The sequence below is a fragment of the Thermochaetoides thermophila genome, assembly GCF_000221225.1.
Source record: "Thermochaetoides thermophila DSM 1495 unplaced genomic scaffold scf7180000011818, whole genome shotgun sequence".
NCBI lineage: Eukaryota > Fungi > Ascomycota > Sordariomycetes > Sordariales > Chaetomiaceae > Thermochaetoides > Thermochaetoides thermophila.
The window spans coordinates 2,055,756-2,079,414 of NW_006383034.1; the positions used below are offsets into that span (position 1 = coordinate 2,055,756).

General features: G+C 49.4%; 5 protein-coding genes and 2 non-coding genes across 7 annotated transcripts; 3 read left to right on the forward strand and 4 right to left on the reverse strand.

Moving 5' to 3' along the window:
• Window positions 1-6,478: 6,478 nt before the first annotated feature.
• Window positions 6,479-7,486, reverse strand: CTHT_0045640 (glucose 1-dehydrogenase-like protein; the record flags this gene model as incomplete). Its single annotated transcript, XM_006694884.1, has 1 exon — window positions 6,479-7,486. The coding sequence occupies one exon, from the start codon at window positions 7,484-7,486 to the stop codon at window positions 6,479-6,481; it is 1,008 nt and encodes a 335-aa protein (XP_006694947.1).
• A 903-nt stretch (window positions 7,487-8,389) lies between these two features.
• On the reverse strand, window positions 8,390-9,834 carry CTHT_0045650 (uncharacterized protein; the record flags this gene model as incomplete). Its single annotated transcript, XM_006694885.1, has 4 exons — window positions 8,390-9,420; window positions 9,481-9,629; window positions 9,680-9,713; window positions 9,765-9,834. The coding sequence occupies 4 exons, from the start codon at window positions 9,832-9,834 to the stop codon at window positions 8,390-8,392; spliced, it is 1,284 nt and encodes a 427-aa protein (XP_006694948.1).
• Window positions 9,835-11,678: 1,844 nt separating this feature from the next.
• CTHT_0045660 (uncharacterized protein) lies at window positions 11,679-14,577 on the forward strand (the record flags this gene model as incomplete). Its single annotated transcript, XM_006694886.1, has 3 exons — window positions 11,679-11,899; window positions 11,962-12,034; window positions 12,109-14,577. The coding sequence occupies 3 exons, from the start codon at window positions 11,679-11,681 to the stop codon at window positions 14,575-14,577; spliced, it is 2,763 nt and encodes a 920-aa protein (XP_006694949.1).
• A 766-nt stretch (window positions 14,578-15,343) lies between these two features.
• Window positions 15,344-15,458, forward strand: CTHT_0045670. Its single transcript has 2 exons — window positions 15,344-15,381; window positions 15,414-15,458. It is a non-coding gene; the product is annotated as a tRNA-Leu (tRNA).
• Window positions 15,459-16,385: 927 nt separating this feature from the next.
• On the forward strand, window positions 16,386-17,206 carry CTHT_0045680 (uncharacterized protein; the record flags this gene model as incomplete). Its single annotated transcript, XM_006694887.1, has 3 exons — window positions 16,386-16,488; window positions 16,544-16,905; window positions 16,955-17,206. 3 exons carry the CDS (start codon window positions 16,386-16,388, stop codon window positions 17,204-17,206), a joined length of 717 nt encoding a protein of 238 aa, XP_006694950.1.
• Window positions 17,207-17,873: 667 nt separating this feature from the next.
• CTHT_0045690 lies at window positions 17,874-17,945 on the reverse strand. Its single transcript has one exon. It is a non-coding gene; the product is annotated as a tRNA-Glu (tRNA).
• A 2,634-nt stretch (window positions 17,946-20,579) lies between these two features.
• Window positions 20,580-21,779, reverse strand: CTHT_0045700 (nitrilase-like protein; the record flags this gene model as incomplete). Its single annotated transcript, XM_006694888.1, has 6 exons — window positions 20,580-20,601; window positions 20,652-20,830; window positions 20,887-21,045; window positions 21,099-21,177; window positions 21,236-21,522; window positions 21,768-21,779. The coding sequence occupies 6 exons, from the start codon at window positions 21,777-21,779 to the stop codon at window positions 20,580-20,582; spliced, it is 738 nt and encodes a 245-aa protein (XP_006694951.1).
• Between the last annotated feature and the right edge of the window lie 1,880 nt (window positions 21,780-23,659).

Consider the following 23,659-nt stretch of genomic DNA (forward strand, 5'->3'; position numbering starts at 1 on the left):
GGTACTATGATCCAGATGATAGGTATTTAGTATGTATATGTTTGATGCAAGGAAACATGATGAGAAAGGGCTCTCTAGTAAAGGGTGCTGACACGCTTGTCTGTCGCTCCGCACACTGAGGTTCATTCTGCTGCGCCTAGATATGCACCAAACATTCCACGTACTTCAGGTTGATAGACGGTATTCGGACAATACCCAAAGGCACTGTTGACGACGTCAACCGGGACGTGGATTCTTGGTCTTGCAGCGCGCGTTATTGTCTGCGAATTTTGGTAGTCAATAGAATAGACGGCACAGAAACCGACGGAGATGTTTCCATCATCAACTTCTGCCGCATTCCAACGCTCTATACCAGCTGTTTATGATGGGAGGTTAACCTCCATTCATGTCCAAATCCTTGAAGCGTGACAGGAACAAAGATGGCCATGACATTCAAGACCATTATTGGGATGTATTATAGAAATAATCTCACTTGAGTGAAAGTTGAACGATATGATGATAGATGTTGTTATGGTGGTTTCTCTCCTAGAGGTCCTGGATAGCAAATAGCAGTAGAACGATCATCGAAAACAAAGAGTTGCCGGAATTCCCAGCATACATGAGAGTTCCAGCTTTCCCTCAGCGCGATGATTTGGACAAAGCATATCTTACAAAGCTATTTCTAAAATTCATCCATTTAGCCTGACGGATCTCATGTTGTGGCTAAGGGAAGCGGCAAACAGAATCGGGTATTGCAAAAGTAAAAGAGTGGATGCAAGGTTAAGCACGGCACGTCCGTATGGCGTTGGATTGGTCTAAATTGGGGACCACCTCACGCAGATACGGAGATGGAATGCAAGGGCCGAGCATTTTCTTCCTACCTTGACTATTTTCAGCTCAAACCAATCGATGTCGATTTTCCAACTGATCTAGGAATAAACGCAGCTTTTCCGCGCGGCTTGAGCTCGGCCATCTCATGTTGTCGCTGCTAAAAGTTTGCTGCGTTATGGTTGAGCAGCCAGAGGAATGCAACCCTGTGCTGGACCCCTGGTTTAACAATTTGTGCAGGGCTCTGGAGCCAGGAAGGATTAGCGCTCGAACTATTCCAAATGTCTCTGACAAGACATAAGAGTCAAAAAGAAGCAAATACTGACAGAAGCGAATAGGAGATCGATTCTTTACATGACTGCTACAAGGAGTTCTTATGCAAATATATGGGATGTTTGGTGAAGAAAATGGTGAGCTATTGAGAAACGTTGGCTGGGTAAGACCTATTCAAAGTAGGTCACATCGTACTAACAAGAGCTTAACTGCGTGGTGGTGCTTGAAACTTCATGTTGAAGCTCCAACGGCCGATCTCAGCAATGTAAAGCCTCGAGGCCCTGATCCTCCTGGCACTCGGAGCATGTTTGCTATTGCTTACCTCATCTTTGCGTTCATATTGCAACAAAACGTTCATACGTTATTTTATTTCTTCACGTCTGCAAACATGATCTGTCTGAGTTCTCCCGTTCTGTGCTGTCAATGATAAGTATACTAACATCTCAAAACATTGAGTGGAAGATAGTCTGTATTTTAACGTGCGGGGAGAGCTCTGGATATCTCTCGTTAAGATAGACGCCAAAGAATCACGAGTCAGTATATGGTTGTCAACACCCAATGCTACACCGCAACTGTACCGGTGTGATGATCTGGGTGAGGTTTGAGATGATGAGAAATATATGTATCGTCTTCTTGGACCGAAGTCTATACTGGTGTGGTCTCATATACCTGGTACCATGTGCCCTCGTTCCGCCAAATTCCGTGGATTACACCTTCCTTTAAATAATTACACTACATACAGCTATTCTGTTGTCTTGCTATAGAACCATCTAACTCAGCTATCACTTGACTACCAGGCAACTCATAAACCGTGCTGAAGCTTGGTAATTCAGCTGCAATTACCGCCCCATCCAGCTCCTGAGGACTTGAAGTATCCATATTCGTGTGCTGAGCACGCAGGAGAGGCTTTTCCTTTGCTATTTGTGCCTCTTTAGATGCCTCCATGTGATGCTGGCCTAACACCTTAGCAAGTTGAGTTCTCTTTCTGCACAGCTTTAAAATTAGAACGACTATCACACCAATACAGACAATTATGACCACAACGCCGATAGAAATTCCTGCTTTGGCACCAGGGGAAAGTGAACTTGTGGTTGTCGATGACGTTTGCGTTTCTTCCACTTGTATCGTTGTAATCACTTAGTCTGTCGTTGTGGGTGAAGTTTTTAATCCTGTCGGCAGTGTTTCTGGCGATAAACCCGATCGCGTCGTCACTATTGTCTGCGTTTCCCTTTGTGCTTCCGTCGTTACACGTAAAGAGGTTGCAGTAGGCGAGGATTGAGTTCTTTCTACTGATGTTTTGATAGTTGTTTGGGATCGTTGTGAGGTTGTACTCGTTGTCTTCGGGGAATTGGCAGACCCAACACTGGTCAGTGGGACCATAATCTTGAACTGGCCTTGATTTGCATCCCACATTGCATAGACGTCTCCAGACAGTTGATCATAATCAAAAGAAACTCCATGCAAAGCACAGTTCTTCGGCTTTTGATCTACAACCACATTAGCTCCGGATTCCTCACCAAGACCTTCACAATCCAGATGGGACTGGAATTAGTTGATTAAATGCGTCTTACCATTTCCAGAGACCGGGTCACATATTTGAGAACACAGCTTGTCTTCAGATCCCCACGACTGATTTGTAAATGCACCTGCCTCGTACATTACTTGTCCATCTGGTTTGAAGAGCGCACATCCCCCAAAAACCATGCAAGCCATTCCTTCACCACCGAAACAACATTGGCTTGTGGTAGCGTCGGCATCGCATGGGACATGGAGGTGAGCTGCAGTCCCGTCTCGATGGAAACATTCCCTCTTGGCGCTAGAAGTGTCCCAAAACCAGACTGCCCAGAGACCGATCGATGTCCATCGTGGTATCATCTGGGTGCTGATTCGATGCTATTCGGTCGAATGGTTGGTTTTGGCCACATTCAATTGCAGATCGATGGAAAACAGGTTGATAGTTCAACAAAGAAAACCTGCCCTTGATATTTCTATCCTGATTTGTTTGAATGCTTACAACGTCTCGACCCCCATGTTACATTGGCAGGGGAGGGAGCACACTTTCAGCTTCTTGGGCGGAATAGTCGAAGAGCCGTGCTTATTGTTTCAGCCAGATGATATCCAGAGTAAAATGACTGGATCGCCTGACCTTAGCCGCAGTACAGCGGGGTGGTACTGTGCAACGTTAACCACCGTGGATTAAATTCAAGTTTCATGCTGAGTTCAAGGATTGGAATTATATACTGTATTCTGCGCAGCGTATCTTCATTTAGTTGACTTTTGAAAGCACGTGGAAGTGGCAGATATTGACATCTATTACAGATATTCCCAAGTTGACTATATTCCCCCAGCCTGAGGGTGGATAGGATAGATTAACCTTTCCGGTAGAATACTGATGGTATCTAAGGGCAACTTGATGTCCCCTTTGGCTTTCTGCGAACTGATTATTTTAAGTAGATCCAACTGAGCCCTCGCTAGCAGAGGTGTATACCTAATTATCATGGACTTCGGCTCCCGGGATTTGGCATCATGTCTCTGTTAATCGCTGAACCTCCCTTTCTTTCTCGTTTGCACGAGAAGGACCCCCATATCTCTATCAGACATCTATACGTAGTAGTTCGTAAATTTCTGGCGCAGGCAGGTGAGCTTCAATACAATTTCCATCAAGCTCCTGTGGGTTTCCTATACCGGGCCGCTCCACAATTAGCCTAGGACTGTCCTTATCTTCTGAACTCAAATTGCTCCCCAGCAACCTCCCTCACAAGTGGACACTTTTTTTACATTATCCGAGCGGAAGGAAGATTATAATCCCCAGGCGATGCTGAAAAGCACTGCTAAAGTTTCAATGCCTGCCTTGCGCGTGTCAGAAACGACGCAGCCCCAGCAGAGTAAGACGTGGAGATTGGATGCTGATCTTGTGGGAACACTAGTTGTGTCAAGGAAGCTGTAATCGGCACGCTAGATGAGGATGTAGTTGAGAAACTTCTCTGTGTCGGTGTTTTTGTTGACAGAAAATATCGTTTTCTGCTTGTGCTTCATATCGCATTACGGTAGTGCACGAGATAAGCGAAGATGTTTCTGAACGGATCGTCAGAGTCTTCCAAGCTTCATTCCGCGAGCTTGGGATCTGAGGATCATAAGTATATGTACTTTGAGGAAAATGAAGTGCTCTGACGGTTAGCAAGTGCCGATTGTAGCTTACCTTTTAACATTAAGTATATCTTAACACATTTCCCATGCTCTTCACATCATCGGTACGCTGCGTCGCAGTTGAATAAAACTCTTCAGGCGGCCCATCGGTCTTATAAAAAGAAACAGGTATGCACGATCAAACAAGCCTCCTCCCCTTGTGAAGCTCCAGGACAACATTCGCTGATTTCTACACTTGGATTGTATAGGAATAAGATTCCGGACATCTTATGCTTACCACGGATGGTTTCCATAGTAATAAGGTATAGAGAGTGGAAGTCTAAGATAGCGTTTGAAGAACGATTGAGGGTGCAGGTGTTTGATACTCTCTTTTTCATTAAACGTAGTGAACAGAAACGAAGGCAAGAATTGACGTTTTGACGCTGCTTTCAGCATAATTGTTTGGCTTATATCTACCTTTCCACTTAACTTTTCCACTTAAGCGGCATGCTTTCAGCCGTTGAACCCTGGCCAACATTGTATTATGCTTGAGAGGGTATGGCAATTTTTACCATGTCTGGTCACCAAAGGGGATGCAGCAGTGGACTCGTCAAGTGCCGCTAACCCTCAGCTACGATGTGGTTTGGTTGCTGCTACTTGGTCTACCTATTGCGGCCCCCCATCCCCGAAAGTTGACAACATATATGAACAATGGGATGGCTGTTTGATCTGGATCGCTACTTGAACCTTACTTGAGGGATATGACCAATATTTCCTCCCGAGTGAAGATTATCCAAGAAGCGCCAAGGGCTGTCTGAAGTGAAATGGTGGATGTGGATGGGAGTATTTACTTGTGCGTTGCCCTGCAGAACACGCGGCCCCAAGGGAATCTGTCAAGCACAATGGGTGCCACAGAATAACAACGCTCTACCTTCTAGACTACACACGCGTGAAGATGGATGAGCATGGCTCTGATATAAGGTCAAGTGTGCACCTGCTCTCAGTGGAGCCCGGGCTGACCGAGGTAGGTCAACGGTGACAACACCGTGGTCACTTGCGGCTAACATGAAAGCAGCACACGATGGGAATCTGCGTTCTTTCAAACTAAAGTATGTACCTAAGTCGAGTAAAGAGATTTATGTGAACTCAAAACGTATTAGTCTGAAGATGTCTTTGACTTTAGCGCTGACTCAGATGGACTGTGCTTTGCCTGATGTTCTCCAAAACAGCTAGCGGGAAGTTCATGAACCGGAAATGCTAACGGTAGCTCCGTCATTGGTGAACTCTGGTAATTTTTGTAGTGGGGAAGTACAAAGAAAGCTGTTTGAAACAAAGTGGCGCCTTAATACCGAGAGTCAAAATTTCTAAAAGCCATGGGTCCGTTATGGTTAATGGACTTGGACAATTCAGGCATCTTGAGGGTTAGGAATCAAACATGAGACACACAACTCCCGTATCTTCGTAGCAAAATGGCAGGAGCTAAAGATTGTGCTGAAGGATGCTAGGACAAGCCGCCAGCTGTAACTTGCGAAATCCTGTTTTGGAATTGGAGGTTAATTGGAGACTTTTCAGGACAACGTTCTGATAGCTCCAAAGACTTGAAGGATGTAGTTAAAGTCTCCAGGGCGCACCTCTCCATAGATTTGGCGAGAAACAGACAGAGGCTGGTTGAGACGGGTGGGTACCAGACCCTTGGAGTGGCGAATGAGGAAAAATAAGTGGCCACTGTGGAGGAGGTTCGTCTGGAAGAATGACAGAAAGTGCCATCAAAATGAGATGGTTTGTGCCAAGACGAAAAGGAGGGGCAGAGGTATAGGGAGACGATGGATTGTTTGGACCATATGATTTCCTTCGTTACAGCGTCTGGACGCCTAGACATCAGCCCATACGGCACGAAGCTTGAAGAACTTGTTGTGGCTTCTGTGGTAGAAAGCAACCGTTCATCATCAGACCTGTGAAAACGCTAGAATCAGATTATGCTTGCATTTTGTGGGAGAGGCATACTGCGACCGATTCATGGGCAGAGAAGTGGTAAAGCTTCGCAAGGGGAACATGGTGGTGTTCTATCTCATTTAAGTGTCCCTAACTCTATCGATATTTCATCCTCTTAAGCAGTCAGCTCAATCTAAAGATCATACGTGAACCGAAAATACAGAATGCGGCGAGGATCTTTCTCCACTCCATTCAGGGTGATCGACAGGCCATTACCGACACCCGCTATGAGCCCCTCAACTCCCTTTAGTGCCCTAGCACAAGAAAACAGTCCAACTTGTTACTGCAGATTCACAAACAGTCCCCCATCCACAAGCACTTGCGCTCCCGTCACATACCCACTCAACTCTTCACAGGCCAAAAACACCGCCGGGCCCGCCACATCCCTCGGTTCTCCAATTCTCCCCAGCGGTATCCTCCCCTGCATGTAAGCCCTCTTCCCTTCATCTCTCAAATCTTCCTCGTTTAACTGTGTGTACACAGTACCAGGCAAGATGGCATTGCACCGGATGCCGTGTCGGCCCAGCGCCACAGCAGCGCTTTGCATGAGGGAGAGGACGCCGGCTTTGGTGGGGGTGTAGTGAATTTGGTGGCCGCCGCCGACAAGGGCTGAGATGGAGGAGATGCCGATGATGGAGCCGCCGGGGGGATGTTGTTTGAGGGCCATTTGGCGGGCTGCAGCGCGCAAGAGGTAGAAGGTGCCGTCGAGGTTGGTACGGACGGTGTTGGTGTAGAGATCGAGGGTTAGCGGAGCGATTCTGTGATGAGAGGAGCCGTTCTTGTGGCAGTTTGTGTAGCCGTTGACCCAGTCCAACCGTCCGTTGACTCTGTGGGAGTTGCCGTTGACACCGGTTGAGTACATATTGGCCCCGTTATGGCCACTGACCTTCACGGTTCCCTCATGCTCTTCCTCATGGCCTTCCTCATCCTCGCTTTCCTCCCCCAATAAATCTGCAAAGGTACAGATCCCCGCGTTTGCAACACACACATCCAACCGATCTTTGCCAAACTCCCTCAAAGCAAACTCGATCAGCTGCCGTCCCGAGCTTGGATCCCTAACATCGCCAGGTAAGTAAGCGAGTCGACCAGCAGAGGGGTTCCTTTTCTTCACGGCAGCAGCTTCAGCAAGCAGAGACTCTAGATGGGCCTTGTCCTTTGGTAAGTCAAGATGATTGACTGCCACATCACAGCCTTGCGCGACATAGGCGAGGGCGATAGCTCGGCCAATGCCGGTTGTACCGCCAGTGATAACCGCCGTTTTGCCTTGGAGAAGGCCGGTTGGCGTCATTGTATAACTATGAAAGTCTTTCGTTCTCCTTGCTTTTCTTTGTATCCCCAAATAGGTGATAGGATTTGAGCTCAAAACACGGCAGTGGCAGCCGAAAGGTCGAGGCAAGACCTGCCCTTTTTTATTCCACAACCCCACCTTTTATACACGCTCCATCTCCCGCGTCAGCTCATTTCCTCAAGCACTCCTGTCTCCATTGTCCACACAATGGACGAAATCTGTCATCCGGAATCGCGTCAGCCAAAGTCGTCATCTGCCAACTGTGCAGAGCTTCGTTCAACCGGCGCCGGAATTTCGGGAATGTAACCGTAGACGGCACATCTGAAGAATCTCGTGGAGTATCTTAAGCTGTAGTCACTTGGCTTTGGGGTGTTTCACCTTCAAACATCTCAAAAAAAGACTCAATCAAAAAGTAAACAAAAACATCTCAGGGGCATCTGAACACGAAGATCACGAGGTTAACTTTATGACGATGCTGTTCCGAAGACCCATATGGTTGGGACCCACATCTCGGCATCAATTACAGCGAGGTGCTGTTAAGGTACTGTAGGATGACGTGTTCACGCACTGCAGCACTGGTAGACAAATGCATGTCTTTGTTACTCTGCTTAGCCGCGTAGATGAAGTCCGCGGCAATTTGGCGGTGAAGATTGATGCGGCCGTGTGCCTGCAAGATAAGGGGGGAGTTCGCGCTCGGTATTTGAGCCCCGAGCAGATGACGTCAGTCTGCAAGGGTCTGGAGCAAGGTTGAGTCAGAAGCGACTTTGAAGGTCAAAAGGACAGACGAATGCAAGGTTGGTCTGAGATTTCATTGCGCCAATTAACTCGTTAGATCCTAAAACTACCAGAGGTATGTCGGAAAAAGATGATAAAAACCTAAGACGCCAAACCCAGGAATCCCGTTTACTTTTTGCTCTTGTCCTCGTGATTCCTGGCATGGCCATTGGGAATATGTGGGGCAGGAGGGATGGCAGATAAGCTTGTGTCTCCAAGCTGGATAAGCTTCGCCCTCGCGGTCGGATTCACGGTCAGTCCAAATCCAGGCTTGTCCAAATCCGCCGTGGTCAAGAAGCCTTTGGTGGGGATAGGTTCATCCAGGAATAAATCCCCAAAGACAGGAAAGACTGACTTGCCATCAGGAGAATTGGCCAAGTACTCCTGAAACGGGGTATTCGGCTGGCTGACAACGAAGTGGTAGCTGTACGGGCCGCTGGCATGGGGTACAACGGGTATGTCGTATGCAGCAGCCATGGCAGCAATCTTCAGCAGCTCAGTCATACCGCCCACCCACATAACGTCGGGCTGTAGAATGTCCACGTTACGACCCTCTATGAGCTTGCGGAACCCGTACCTAGAATATTCGTGTTCACCGGTCGTGAAACGGAGAGTGGGATGTGCTCGCTTGAGCAGCGCAAAACCCTCGGTATCGTCAGGACTGAGACACTCCTCCCACCAATGAATGTTGAGGTCTAAACAGGCCTTTGCTAGTTCGATGGTGTAGGGTACGTTGAGAGACATGTAGCAGTCGACCATGAGAGGGAAGTCCGGACCGACGGCCTCGCGGTGTTTGCGCAGGAACTCGACGTTCTTTTTGAGGCCTTCTGGACCCTCCTCTGGACAGTAAGGCAGGGGGACCTTGGCACCCCAGAAGCCCATAGCTTTGGCGGCCGCCGAGTCAGGGGTTGTGCAGTAAAAGTTAATACGGTCTCGTGATGCCCCTCCAATCATCTTGTAGACTGGTTCCCCACGGAGCTTTCCTAGCAGGTCCCAAATGGCGAGGTCAATTACCGATATGACAGCGACAGGGAGTCCTTTGCGACCATAAAACATCGAAGCGCGGTACATCTGCTCGAAAATGATGTTCGTGTTTCGTGGATCGGCGCCAATTAAGAAGCGCTCAAAGTGCTGGTGGATGAGCCAGCATGCTGGGGGACCTGAACCACACGGAGGCCATTAAACACTCTGTGTATGTGTGACAAGTGAGGGAGACTTACCGCCGAAGCCAGTCGCAAAGCCGACGGTGCCATCACTGGCTTCTATCTCGACAAAGAAGGACCCAAGGACATTGATGCCCCAGCTTGTCCGAGATGTCCTGTACTTCTCCCAACGGGAGCAGGGGGTTGAGATGGGAGAGTCGACAAGCCTAGCAGAGTTACCACAATATCCCTCAACTATGATGATGAGAGCCCGTACCAGTGACCCCCCGCTACATTGTGATAGTCGCCACCTAGTCTATCAGTATAAATGTCCAATTGGAACTTGTTGTGTGCGCACTTACCAGAGCCGACGCCCTGAATGACGTAGGAGTGCACAGTCTTGATGGTCGGAAAGCTTCGCAGCCCGGGCATGCTGTCCGTCAAGGACCTGGTGGATCAATGCAAACCTCAGGAATGAATAAGATAGCGAAGTATCACAAGGCCAGGCTGCCTGGATGAGTACTGTTTGGTGATCAAGCCTTTTATACCTAGCCCAGGCTTTGAATCAGTTGCCCATGATGTTCCTTGGCTTGTGGGGCTTAACATTGATTGATCAACAACGATCGGGCTTTGATCACCCGACGATAGAAAATCTGGGCGGCATCCCTCTGATGTTTCTTTGTTATTACCCGCGATGACTATGCTGGTGATAGGTTTTCTTGGTATCCTTGGACTTCAACCCCACTTCCGCATCTGCATGGCCCTGATATTGGTCGCATCTACATATTCTTTTGGCGCTGATGATTGGGGTTCCCGTCAATGGCGAGCCACGAGCCCGCGCTAGAGCAGCGGGAAAAACACTTGGACAAAGGGAGTGGAGGGTGATTCGACGGATAGGAGCATTATCTGCAAGTTGTGCTCGCCTGCCTTGTGACCCCTTGTCACTGCACGATTAAGCTGTGACTTGATCTTTGGCTCTAAGTGACTGGCTGGCGTCGACATCAACAATACTGTAAATATGGGTTTAAATATGTCCTTACCACATTGTGTTGTTCTGTGGTCAGGCCTCAGGGAGAATGTCGCTCGAGTAAGACTCGTGTTATCCGAACAATAAGGCTGTTAATGTCTTGGAGCAACGGAGTTTGGTTACAGCGCAGAAGAGAAGATGCATATCATTTGACACCCATTATGGTCAAAACTGTCCCATCTCATCACGAAAGACCCGAACATAACTGTGCGAGATCTCATGGCATGGCTGGATGCCGGCAGTGGACGACTCTGCAACTCGGCAAGCCGCAAGATGCTTGGATAGTGGACGCTGGAGGGTTGCACAGAGCAATCTGGAGCAGAAGCCCCTTGTACTTGGCCAAGCAAATGCAAGGATCAAAATCGTCAGCGACCACTCATTGAGTTCACGAGGCTGCAGATTACAGGTCTGGGGATTCTGCGGCGGGCGGGACAGTCGCAAGCAAACATGGTCACCTGCCACGCACAAGCCGAACCAGACGCTGCCAACAGATAACGTCGTATGTCGTGCGTGTTGGCCGCAGAACGTCCTCCTAAGAAGCAAAAATAATGTTTGGAATTGGGTAAGCTCAGGAGAAAGGTGAGATGCGACAAGTAGGCCTTTTGCCCCTCTCCGCTCCCTCTGGCTTCCTGAAAGGCAGCGCTGGCCTGAAGTTCCGTGAGATCTTTCCTACCCCACGTTCTCCGCAGCTGCAATTCCCCATAACGCACGGACCATTTGAAATTGTCTTCCAATCGGATCAAAGCAATTGCAGCACACAGTACGAGGACGGCCGAAGTCTCTCCTCTTACTACCTCGCTCCTCTACTCAACATTATCCCGAGCCCGTCCGTAGGGTCTCTTGTTCGGCCTTCTCCTTGTACTTCTTACCCGAGAGTGGTTGAGACAGCCGTCCGCTGACGCTGCTGACCGCAACCTGAAGCTCGGTGCTCGGGTTCGGTTCGGCCCAGCTTGACGGGATCACGCACCACACCGCAAGCACCACCGACTGTGCTGGAACGCCTGCCGCTTGCTGAGGTGACGCGCTCCACTCCTCATCGGCCCTGTGAGCTGTCTCTCTCAGCGTCGCCGGAGTCCCGCCGCCGCTGCTTTCCGTTGTTGTCTCTCCCGTGCTGTATTGGGTGTATTGGTGTGGTGGTGTGTCTCGCCGGTCAGTCATCAACGTCGACGTCACGCGTACTCCGTTGTCTGCTGCTGGCCCACCCCCTATTTTGGCCCTCTAGCCAAAAGCCAGGATGCAAGAGGCCACAATGCAGGCCCAGGCTGCGCGATACAATGGTCACCCGAACTCCCTTCATCCTCAGCCGCAATCGGCGCAGCATCACCCACAACACCATCCCGCCCGTCCTCCCCCTGACCCCGCCGAGAGCGATGATGCTGCCCAACAGAGTGCCGACGATGCCGATAACAATGAAGATGACCAGAACGAGGCCACTCGGCTAGGCAAGCGCAAGCGGCCCCTCTCTGTGTCGTAAGTTCAATTCCTTGGCGCAGTTGTCGCTTGTCGTCGCTGTCAACACTCTGTGCTGTCAGGGGCTTATCACCTGCTCTGCCGAATTGCACCCTAAGCCAAGCCCATGCTAATGTTAAGTCCTTTGTCCCAGATGTGAGCTATGCAAGCAGCGAAAAGTAGGCTTCCACTGTCGATCCCTAAGCAGTCAACATCACTGACCGGCCCAGGTGAAATGCGATCGCGGACAGCCTGCCTGTGGATGGTGCGCTCGCAATGGCGCCCCTTGCGAATATAAGGAGAGGAAAAAGCCTGGGCTACGTGCCGGTTATGGTCGTGAGCTGGAGCAGCGCCTCGATAAGCTCGAGGAGAAGTTACGCCAGCATGCTGAGATATTGCAGGTCTTGACCTCTAACATGAATGCTGGGAGCGGTCTCGGCAGCAATGTTGGGTCTGCGGCACAACCGAATCCTCCGAGTATCAAGGGGAGTCAACCGAGCGAGCAGGGGACTCCGAAAGATCCAATGCCGTCGTCAATGTTTTCCAGGCCGAACAGCGATCCGATACCTACTCCACACCCTGAAGCGAACATGTACGGGCACCAAAAGTCCTCTCGGTCCATTGATTACGAGCCATCTGCTGCGCAGGTGCCGCAAGACAGCTACTCTACGACAGGTCTCTCACCTCGAACTCATATGCAGCCCGCAGCCGCATTATCGGGTGCTGCTGGTCCCAGTACATCAGGAGAGGAGTACTATGGGAATGCTCCTTCTGTTGCTGCTACCTTGCAGTCTCCTGCTACTGTGTCGCAACGATCTAGTCATGTCGTTCACGAAGCAGAGCTACCACCCTATGACCTCCTGTACTCCCTAGTTGATCTCTACTTCAAACATATCAACACATGGTGTCCTATTCTACACCGCAAACACACATTCGAAACATTCTTTGGACAATCCATGATAGATGAGGAGGATAAAGTTCTTCTGCATGCTATCGTCGCGACGACCCTACGATACTCAACAGACCCCCGTCTCACAGATGAGAGCCGGCAGCGCTTTCACGACTCGTCGAAACAGCGGGTGCTCCTTTATGGCATGGAACACCTGTCTGTTAAGACGCTTCAGGCCCTTGTCATCTTGGCACTGGATCTCTGCGGGACAAGTCACGGGCCACCTGGATGGAATGTCATGGCCTTGATCACACGGGCCGTTGTGCAATTGGGGTTAGCTGTCGAGAGCAACTCCTTCATGGTTGCCCCAAGTTACACATCCATCTACACACTTCGAGCTATGATCCTACCAGAGCCCCGTGACTTTATCGAGGAGGAGTCGAGGCGGCGGCTATTTTGGATGGTGTACCTCCTTGATCGTTACGCGACGATCGCGACAGCATTTGAGTTTGGTGTCGATGACCGGGAGATTGACCGCAAGCTACCATGTCGTGAAGACCTCTGGCTCAAGAATCAAAAGGTTGAGACCCGCTGCTTCAGTCCTGCTGATGACAGCTGTAAGCCTGGTGGCCCATGCGGTGCTCCCTCAGGGACCTTCATCGACAAGCCCGAAAACTTGGGCGCCTTCAGTTATTACATTGAGATTCTTGGGATCCTCTCTAATATCCACAAATTTCTGAAGCGGCCTGTCGACATCAGCGCCCTGGCCGACGTCGAGACCTGGCAGATGCGCTACAAGGAGCTCGACAGCCAGTTGGCGACCTGGAAGTACGAGCTTCCTCCTGAGTACGGTAACATGGATAAGCTCTACCAGCCGGCCGCCGCCAAGTCCATCAACTGCTGCTGGATCATGCTTCACGCGACTTTCCATACAGCCGTCATTCGTCTACACTCCTCTGCCGCCTACCCTACCACCCGTTCCCCCATCTTTCGTCCCTCCTACCTTGCATCCCAGCGTTGCCTTGGGGCTGTCGCAGAAATAGCCAAAATACGACAGTTCGTTGTTAGCAACAACCTGCTCACCAAGCTCGGTCCTCCGTTTGCCTTTACCTTATGGGTCGCCGCCCGCGTGTTGCTTGTCCATGGCAGCACTGTCGAGCGTAAGCTGGATCAAAACCAGATCGCTCCGTTTGTGGATACCCTGCGCGAGATGGGAAGGTATTGGCCTATTGCGAGCAGGTATTGTAACCTGCTATGCAGGGTGCTGGACGAATACCATGACAGCGAGCGCCAGGGACGGGGCGAGACGCCGAGCAGTGTGGCCATCCTAGCGGATATGCGTCGTACGGCGTTCGACCTCGACTGGTTGATCAGCCGGCAGCCGAGGATAGGCAACGGGGGAGCTGCACATGTCGGGGGACTTGGGACCTCTGGGATCGGGCATGCTATCGGCTCCGCCTGTCCTGGTCCTGGTGTCTCGGGGAGCGGATGGCAGAGCCGCTTCGCGAGTGTTACTCCTGCGGCGAGGACGCCTCAGCCGAACGAGCTCGAGTATTTGGATGTGTTTGACTTCTTTAATGTGCCCCGATTGCCTGTCGGGCAGCAGCAAGCCCAGACTTCGGCCGGAGCTGACGGGGGAGGAGGGCCTGCCACGGTAGCGAGTGCCCCAACGGGCGCGGGACAGGAGGAGGCAGTCAACGGGTCTGCGGCCGTGGTGCAAGGCCCACAGGTCGTGCCGCCCGGGGAGTTTAATATCACGGATTTTATGATGGAACCGAGTAGGGATTGGCTTTTTCCTCAGCAAACTTAAGTTAGCTGACTTCAGGTGATACTCATAGGGTTTTGGGTCTGGATGGGGTGTCTTGGAGGATCTTTGGGATATTTGTCATGTGGTCTTGTGTTACCGGGAGGTTTTGTCTTCGGAGCGGAAGCGCGAACACTCTTGATGTTGATATATATAGTATCCGTTGTGATATCCTGCTTGAATTTAACTGAGAACACGTTTTTCTTCCGGCTCATTGTTGCGGACTTTTCACATCTTGGAGTAAGTCTCGTCATAGAGTTGCCATTCCACGTCTAGCTCATAGCTATGTTGCCAATTCTTGCGTTAACAGTTCTACCATGCATACTTGGTGGCCTTGAAAAGATAAGTAGACAGCATACAAGCGCCCCAATCACGACATGCTTAATCGGACCTTTCCTCCGAGCATGCGTCTTCAGGGACGAGAAACGAGCTTCAGGCTGTCAAACCGTCCCCGATGTAAACATTTCACCAACTGCAAGGAACCTTCGGTCCTTTTTTTCCAATAAATTCGATCAGTTGCCTTCTTCTTCCCTGGAAAGCCTTCATTTCTCGACATTGCAAAGCACAATTGCCATGTTTCTCTCATGTTTTGTTGATATTGCTCGCAGCAAATTGAGATGTGAAGCACTTCGACGTTTCTGCCACCTCAAGTTCATACAAAACCTCCCTCCATCCTTCATCAGACATTTGGCCCCTCTTGTTCGCACGGTGCAACTTTTGGTTGGTCCTGGAAAGCTAGAAAGTCAGCCTGGAACATTCTATCATCACAGATGGCAACTTGGCCGAGTGGTCTAAGGCGGTGCACTCAAGGAGATTTCCTCCTTCCCCTATGGATGGGGGTTATGCACTCTCGTTCAGAGGCGTGAGTTCGAATCTCACAGTTGTCAGCGTCCATTTTTCGCTATTTTTACAGGCAAACATTTTTGGTCTGTTTGGTATGTTATCGGTGTGCTACATCGACGGAGCGTGATCCGAAATATCCCAGGCGTCGATGAAGCCCAGAGATTCCCTCACCAAGGCGGTATGATATATAGCAGCATGGTTCAATATCTCTACAAACTGGGTCATACCTCCCCAGCAAACGGAACACATACGTAGGGCAACTGTAGGAACAATTTACAAGCTCTAATTCTTGCGCGGCCCACACAATGTTTCACCTCCGCCTCGTCGACGCAACCCTCCGCACCGCAAACATCCGAGATCCAACGCCGACGACCCGGGATAAATTGCGTCTACATTAAATCCGCACAAAATCTTCGGCACACGTATATAGTTCCCTCCCTGGCTCAAAGCAACATCTTTCCCAACTCGGAACAGCATGGTGGTCTGGTCCGGTCAAGCGCAAAAAGTTTCGTTATACTACAATGAAGAGTTGAATGCCTCGCTTGCGACGTCCACCGCGTTAGCAATGGCTATGTTGAGAACTTCTGGGCGTCTCCGTTAAGCCGGTAGATGAACACGTGAACGGTGATAGGGAAGAGATGGGGGCTTAAGGTCCTTCGACAGCGTTGCGCCCGGAGGACAGGAAACACTTAGTGCTGGCCGGATAATAAAGATGAACATTAAGCGCCCCATTTAAACGGATTCCAGATATTTTCCAGAAAGGTCATGGAAGAGGGAGAATGGAAGGGCGCGAATGGTATGGGCGATGGGGTCTACAGGATATGAAGAGCGGAGGGCAGTCAGAGGGTGATTGCTGCTCATATAAGGGGAAAGTGGTGTCTTTGGGGAGAAGGCGTAGCAAATCTGCAGCAGAGCCCCCGAGAACGGATCATCAAGATCTTCTGGTACTGTGAGTGTCACAAGATAGCAAGATGCAGCTCATCAACCTTTTTTGCCTTGCCCTCGCCGGCCTGGTAGCCGCCAGTCCGGTGCAGAAGGAGCTTGCCGAGCGGCAGAACCAGAAGATCAGGATCAGTATACCCTCCCTTACCGGCGCTCTCGTCCAGGACGCGACTAACACCATTCCCAGTGCCCCTCGGTGACAGCATCACCGAAATCACCTGCTGGCGTGCCTTCGTTTGGGACCAGCTGGCCGACGCGGGTCTGGCCGACAAGGTCGACTACGTCGGCTCGCAGTACAGCAACCCGCAGAATTGCCAGCCCAAGACATTTAACTGGGACCAAAGCCACGAGGGTCACTCGGGCTGGCTGGCCATCGACATCGCCAACAGTTATCTCGAGGGCTGGCTGCGCAACACGCCTGCCGACATCGTCATGTTCATGCTCGGCACGAACGATGTTTTCCGTGGCAGAAGCACGAACGATATCATTGCCGCGTACACCAAGATGGTTAATATCATGCGTGCGGCGAACCCGAAGATGAAGATCATCGTAAGCCGTATCCCATTCCCGTACCAAAACGCATACTGACACGTCTAAGGTCGACCTCGTCATTCCCCTCTCCTTCGGCAACCAGGGCATCGAGCAGCTCAACGCGCGTATCCCCGAGTGGGCGCGCAGCATGAACAGCACCGAGTCTCCCATCGTCATCGCCGACTGCTACACTGGCTTCAACGCGTGGTCCGACCTGCGCGATGGTGTACACCCGTCGCTGAGCGGCGACCGGATCATTGCTGATCGTGTTGGGCCTCTGCTGCTGGAATACGTTCGTCAGGCGCTTGACGGGAGGTAAGTGATGACTGCGGTAATGAGATACAGGCGTGAAGGCACCGCATCGTCTGCCGGACAGGGTTATTCCAGATGTTAGGATATGTTGAGGTTGGGGGGTGGTTGTGAGTTAGTCATATTCGATGTATATAGCACAAGGCATAGGAGAGCACAAATTGCGATAATATTGGCGCATCTGCCTCAGTGTTGCGTTGAATCGAGAGGGTGTGGCGAAGGTAGCATCAGCCAAACGGATCAGCCATCCTCAGCTCTTGTTTGCTTTGTTACTTTGCTCCACCGAAAGCCAAAGCGCAGATATTTGGCTGTCCTGTGGTAAGAAATGTCCTGTGATAAGAAATAGATTCGAGGTGACTCGCATCAATCAAGTGTAATCGATTCCATGAAATGGTACTGGGGAGGGTCATCCGAGAGAGAAAATATGTGGAGACGATTGTCTGGCGAGGGAATCGCCTGCCGGCAAAAAGTTGGCAGGCTGTAAATTTTGATAAGCAATACGGTAACTTACACAATTCCAACCTAACGCCACCTCAGCTTCCATCAGAAGATGGATGATGGAAGAAAAGATGCAAAGAAAACTCGTGCAAAATAAACATAAAAATAATTTGCCTCAGAAAGCGAAAAAAAGACGACAAAATGCATTAAACAGCTGGTTCTCCAGCTGGGGCTAACATCTCCGGTACGGGGAGTCGAACCCCGAGCTTCGCGGTGAAAACGCGATATGTTAACCGTTACACTATACCGGATAATAGATTGATAGATGAGAGCAGAAGGCACGAACTTGTACGCAGCTTCGAGCAGGTCGAACTTGCGTCGCTAGCATTGAACCCGCGCACAAACCTAAGTTCTACTCCATACGCTACGTTTCGCAAGTCTTACGCTCTTATCGTTCCTCCAACTTCCACACCCTTTGTTCGATTGACGCAGACAAAATAATTACTTAACTTTCCAAAGTCGCTATTCCTCTTCCTGGAGAAGTTCACGTACTTACAATCGCCTATTCGTTTCCTGTGTTAAGGTGCTGTTGCTGTGGATATCCGTATTTCTGAAAGATTCCCCTGATAGGTATGGGGAGTTTTACGATTACTTGATAGATATATTGCGCCTTAACACTGACGGACATAGGTAAACCGAAGTGATGTTTGTTTCGGCGGCTGGACATGACAATACCACGATTGTCAAACTGTGAGCCTGGGAGTTCATCATCTCCCTATCTCTTCCATTCAATCTAAGCTCCATATTTCTCCGTTGTACTTGGGACGTTGCCATAGTTTAATACTCAATAAAGCCCGCCTTAACCACGGGCGCTTACTCCGAATCCTCCGCTGTTGATATCCCATTCCTCTCATGCAACGTGCTGTACTTCTCCATCCCTATCGCCAAAAACTGCATGTTATACTCCGGTATATGATAGCTCAGGCACCCCAATCTATTCAAGTACCTTCCCTAATTTCATGACCAACAAGGGCTTAATCTGGAAGAGGGCCTCCCGTGTAGTCAAAAAATTAGAGTGAAATGGAGTTGTGATCCAATAAACCCAGCTATCTGTGCTCAATAGCCCCACGCATTGAGGAGGCGTTCTTCAACGCCAAGAGGCATTGATTCCCAAACCTCAAGGATGTTGATTCTCGGCGGTCTGTGCCATTGAGACATTTCTGGTATTCTCCCCATCTAACCTCATTCTCCATTCTCTTGATAATATCCTCTCACAGTAACAAACCGTTTTTTCCCTCCAACTTTCTTCCCGCGTGTAAAGAGTATAGTGTAAGCAGCCCATAATCACCTCTTCCCCGTAGCCGTCGCGGGCAAAACCAAGCACCCTCGAGGGTGAGATAGGTCGAAATTCAATTCAATTCAATTCAATTCAATGTACCATTCAAGGTATGAAATGGCTAGATATTCAGTCAAGATTACACAGATTTACTAAGTTCTGATCGACCGCCGTGTGTACCTACTTGTGAACTTAATTATCAAAACGCAACACCTTTCCTGTTTGGTTTTTAGCACAAGACTCTGACACTAGGATATGCCTAACAACATTCCAACTGAACTATAAGACTTTCCCATCGGTACTCCGGAAACGACCTGAATCCGCGCTATCGCAAGTCCCTGGCCAACAAAGTAGTTGCCCACATCTTGAACGGCATTCGCTTTTTTCACAATTGCGACATCATGCATATGGCTTGGAAAGCGAAAATATTGTGTTCAATGACAACCTAACTGTTGTAGTCGCAGATTTTGGCTTGGAAGAGTCTCATCGTTGCAATTGGAATGTATGGTGCGGAGCTGTACTTATAATGGCTCCCCAAGTACACTTAACCCACCCGGGTTGTGGAAGGAAATGTGGAAGAGATACAGCTCAAATGCTGATATCTGTCTGGCGGGATCATTGCGACAAATCTCATGGTCAACATGTGTACCGATAGTCCTCCTCTGATCCATATCATTTCTAGGGATGACAAAGAAGGCAGATGGAATGAATTGGGAGAAGGATATATAATTGGTTTGACGGAGGAGTTATACTACACGACAAAGAAATCCAAATGCTGGATTGATGACAAGGTGGTTGATCTGATCATACAAATGCTAGAAGATGATCCAGACAAATGACTTTCGGCGGAGGAGTGTTTGCAGTTCGGGAATGATCAGAGATGATGATTTGCGTTTGTCCTTACACTGTATTACCATCGAGAGAATGGGCTATTTCCTCATATTCCATCGTGTGGCTCAGTGGGCTAGGGGAGAGAGGTTAATACATGTATGAAGTGAAGTACGGTAACAGGTAGTCTGCGTTCAAGCTGTCAAGGACATTCATGGGAGATTCTTATGCCTAATTCAATACCGGAGAATGAAGCGTAATAGAGGAGGAGGCACTCGAAGTGGCATAATCAGGAGATTGCCTGGGCGGCTCATGTCTGAATGAAGAAAGGTCATGTTGTGAAAGGCTGTCCTCTCTCACTCCCCCGGATGAGCTGTTCTCATTGCCATGCCAGTCGAGATTTATTGATAAAAAATATTGGTGGCAACCGTTTATTTGCTTCTGCTACCAACATCCCCAACGTGCTGTATTCAATTCTTGAGATAATCTGTGGCCTAATTAATTCGGTTTGCTTCAAGTGGTGGTCCATGTGATCAAAGTCATTTTTAGCTCTTGTCCATAAGAGTAACTAGTCGAAAAAAAGGTCTGTGTTGATTCTAACAAACAATTGACGACTGAAGACGTCGCTGGATATGGAGTACATGAATGCTATGCTCTTGTTATGTAAGGCAGTTGGATGTTGCAGAATCAACTCGATCAACTCGCTTTAACACTGAAAGGCGTCAAGACGTATAATGAAGACAGAGTTGAGCAATCTGATAGAAGGACATTATGGTGAATCTTACACTTCGGGATACACGTCACTGTACATTGTTAGTAGCCACTTAAAAACACAGGATTCTAATAGACTTACGTTCTTCTAGTTAACGGCACCTCCATCCTCACCTTCCTCAACAACTCATGATCGATCTCAGCGGTAGCGATCTCTGGCTCCAGCCCTTGATCGCCACCTAACTGAGCAACAATCTTTCCCCAGGGATCAACAATCATGCTGTGGCCGTAACTGATGCGCTTATCGTTGTGCTTGCCCACCTATGAATAATGTCAGATGGTGGAGAAGTCGATCCGCCCAGTAGGGCGATACTAACCTGCGCAGCAGCAACTATATAGGATTGCGTCTCAATCGCACGAGCTCGGAGTAATACCTCCCAGTGTGCTTTACCAGTAGGGACGGTGAAAGCGGAGGGGTAGGTGATGATATCTGCTCCAAGGCGCCTCAAGGAAAGGCTAATTTCTGGAAAGCGGAGCTAAGAGCGGTTAGCAATCGAAGAACGGTATTTGGAAGACTTCAGTGGCTTACATCAAAGCAGATTGCTGAACCGACCTTACCAACCGCAGTGTCGAACGGGGGCAGAATTTTGTTGCCCCTTTCGACGGAACTGGAGTAATTTGGTGTCAGTGAGGATATAGCGCGTACGTCAACTGGGAGAAACTCACCTGCTCTCCTTCAAAACAGGACCATCCTTGATGTCCACATCAAAGAGATGGATCTTCTGGTAGCGATGGGCAATCTCCCCACGCTCATCAATCCATAGCACGGTGTTCTTAACTTTCCTTCTGTCATTTCCGGGCTCATGAATACCAACATGGATTGGAAGCTTCTCTCGGCGAGCTTCTTCCCGAAGTCCGAGAACGAATTCGCTTTGGTCGACGGGCTGCGCAAGCTTGACAGTCTCCTCACCGTTGCTAGCGATATAGTCTGTTGCTTCTGGGAGAAATAGGGCCTGTGTTTCACATAATAATCCCCGTTAAGTGCGTTATTAGTCATCTAGGATGGGGGAAGGGGGCTACCTTCGCACCGGAGGAAACGGCTTTCTTTATCAAGATACGGCACTGTGCCAAGTTGTGGGCCATGGAGGCTGTTGAGGTTAACTGACCTACAGCCTGTAGCGACAACCAGTATTATGAAGGGACTGGTTAGCTACACTCTGGGGTAGCGAATTTTGTGCATAGCGTAGCAATAGCGTACAATGAGAGCCATGTTTGAGGGCTAAATGGTCAGTCACGGTGTGCACTGTGCGGGAGTCGTGCGCTCTAGAAGTTGGGCACGTAAGAGCCAAGCTGGAGGTCAATAGGTTAAGGAGTTTGTGCCTAAGTGTTAAAGTCTTTAATATTGGATTCAGGTGTTTCCGGTTGATGTTGGTCAGCTACGGAAATTTCTGTGGAGTGGGCACCCCTTCGCGGAAAATTGAGGTATTGTTATTTGAAGAAGGGTGGAAATTATACTTGTGAAGTGGGGCAGAGGTTTTTTTTTTAGGCTCCGGGCCTTGGCCTCTAAAAGTTATACTCTTTTTAGAGAGTGTGTACTTCTGCCAAGCCTAAGCCCCACTATGGGAAACGAGATTACATTAACCCTTACCCTTATCACACTCCCCGTATCTTTATAAGTGCCAGACTTCCTAATATCTTCACGCCATTTATTTGTAATGCATAGGAGCCTCAGCAACAATATGTATGATCTGAGCAGCATGGATAGCTGATAGCCTCCATAGTGTCCTACAAGTCACCCAAACACCAGTGAAAATGTGATGTCCGTATCTCTCTTAGCCTTCTTCACAACTCTCCTCATACTCCGTTAACATGATATCCCAGCCGCGCAGGTACAGATGCCTAAACATTGATTTATGGGCTCCAATTCCTGCAGGAACTACGGCAATGAGCCAGAACGCCAATGATACTACCGAAAAAATCACCTGTCACAGGAGGCCGCGCAAGCCGAGAAGCGGACTTACCTGACGAACAGGAAAAAGGCTCAATACAAGCAGTGTTAGCTGCAAGTGACCACGGTGTGGTCACCGTTGACTTACCTCGGTCAGCCCCGGCTCCACTGAGGTCCAGTGCAAACATGACCTTATATAAGAGCCATGCTCATCCGCCCTCACGCGCGTGTAGTCTAGAAGGAAGAGCGTTGTTATTCTGTGAGACCCTATTGTGCTTGACAGATCCCCTCAGGGCCGCCTGTCCTGCAGGGCATCGACCAAATACTCCCATCCACTTTACATTTTTATCCAACAAGCAGCTCCACCTGTAGGTGATACCCACGGATATGAAGAGGGGACTAAGAGGGAGATAATACACCAACATCCAGACCGTTTAAGAAGAGACCTTTTAGCAGCCCAAAAATGCTTGGTTGCTTCAACGTTGACCCACAGATTCATGGGCCACCTGCTATTAAAGAGAAAGGGTAAAGCTGAGAACCAGTCTCTCCCGGACATATATGATGCTACAATTTTTCTGAGTATTTTAGTTGACAGTAAAACTGCAGTGTCTGGCATCATATTCTATAAATCACTCAAACCTGCCAAATGCTCGAATTTCACTTTTGAGAAACCATAATTGAACATAACGTCATCTGTCTTGAAAGACGACAATTACCTCCTCAATGCTCCCTCCTGTACAGACCTCATGAAGCCAATCCACACATTCCCTCAGCGACTCAAACGCTCCTGCTATCCTCTCCGAGGAACGACCTTCCAATATAGATCCCAAGCCGGAGCACTCTCAGGCAGCATATCTGGTCCAAGCGAGCCTCTAGAATGTCAAGCAGAAGAGCATAATAGATCGTACTGCGTTTAACGCCACCTCGAGTACTGGGTCAGTCACTGCAGGTATGGGGCTTCCAAGAGGCAGACTAGGCCATTGTGATCGGGACGGACAAGCGATTGCCCTCGCTCCAACTTTTCTAAGCCTGTTAAAGGTGACCTTGGTTCCGCCGATATTGAGGCTCATACTATTGCCGTATACTGAGCGAATAGTTGCGTAGGCATGTGCCGTATCAAGTTCTTCTGACCAGCTGAATGCTGAGAATTATGAGATGCGCCGTAGGTGAGAATCAGAGGAGTTTTTTTAAGTAGTGCGTAG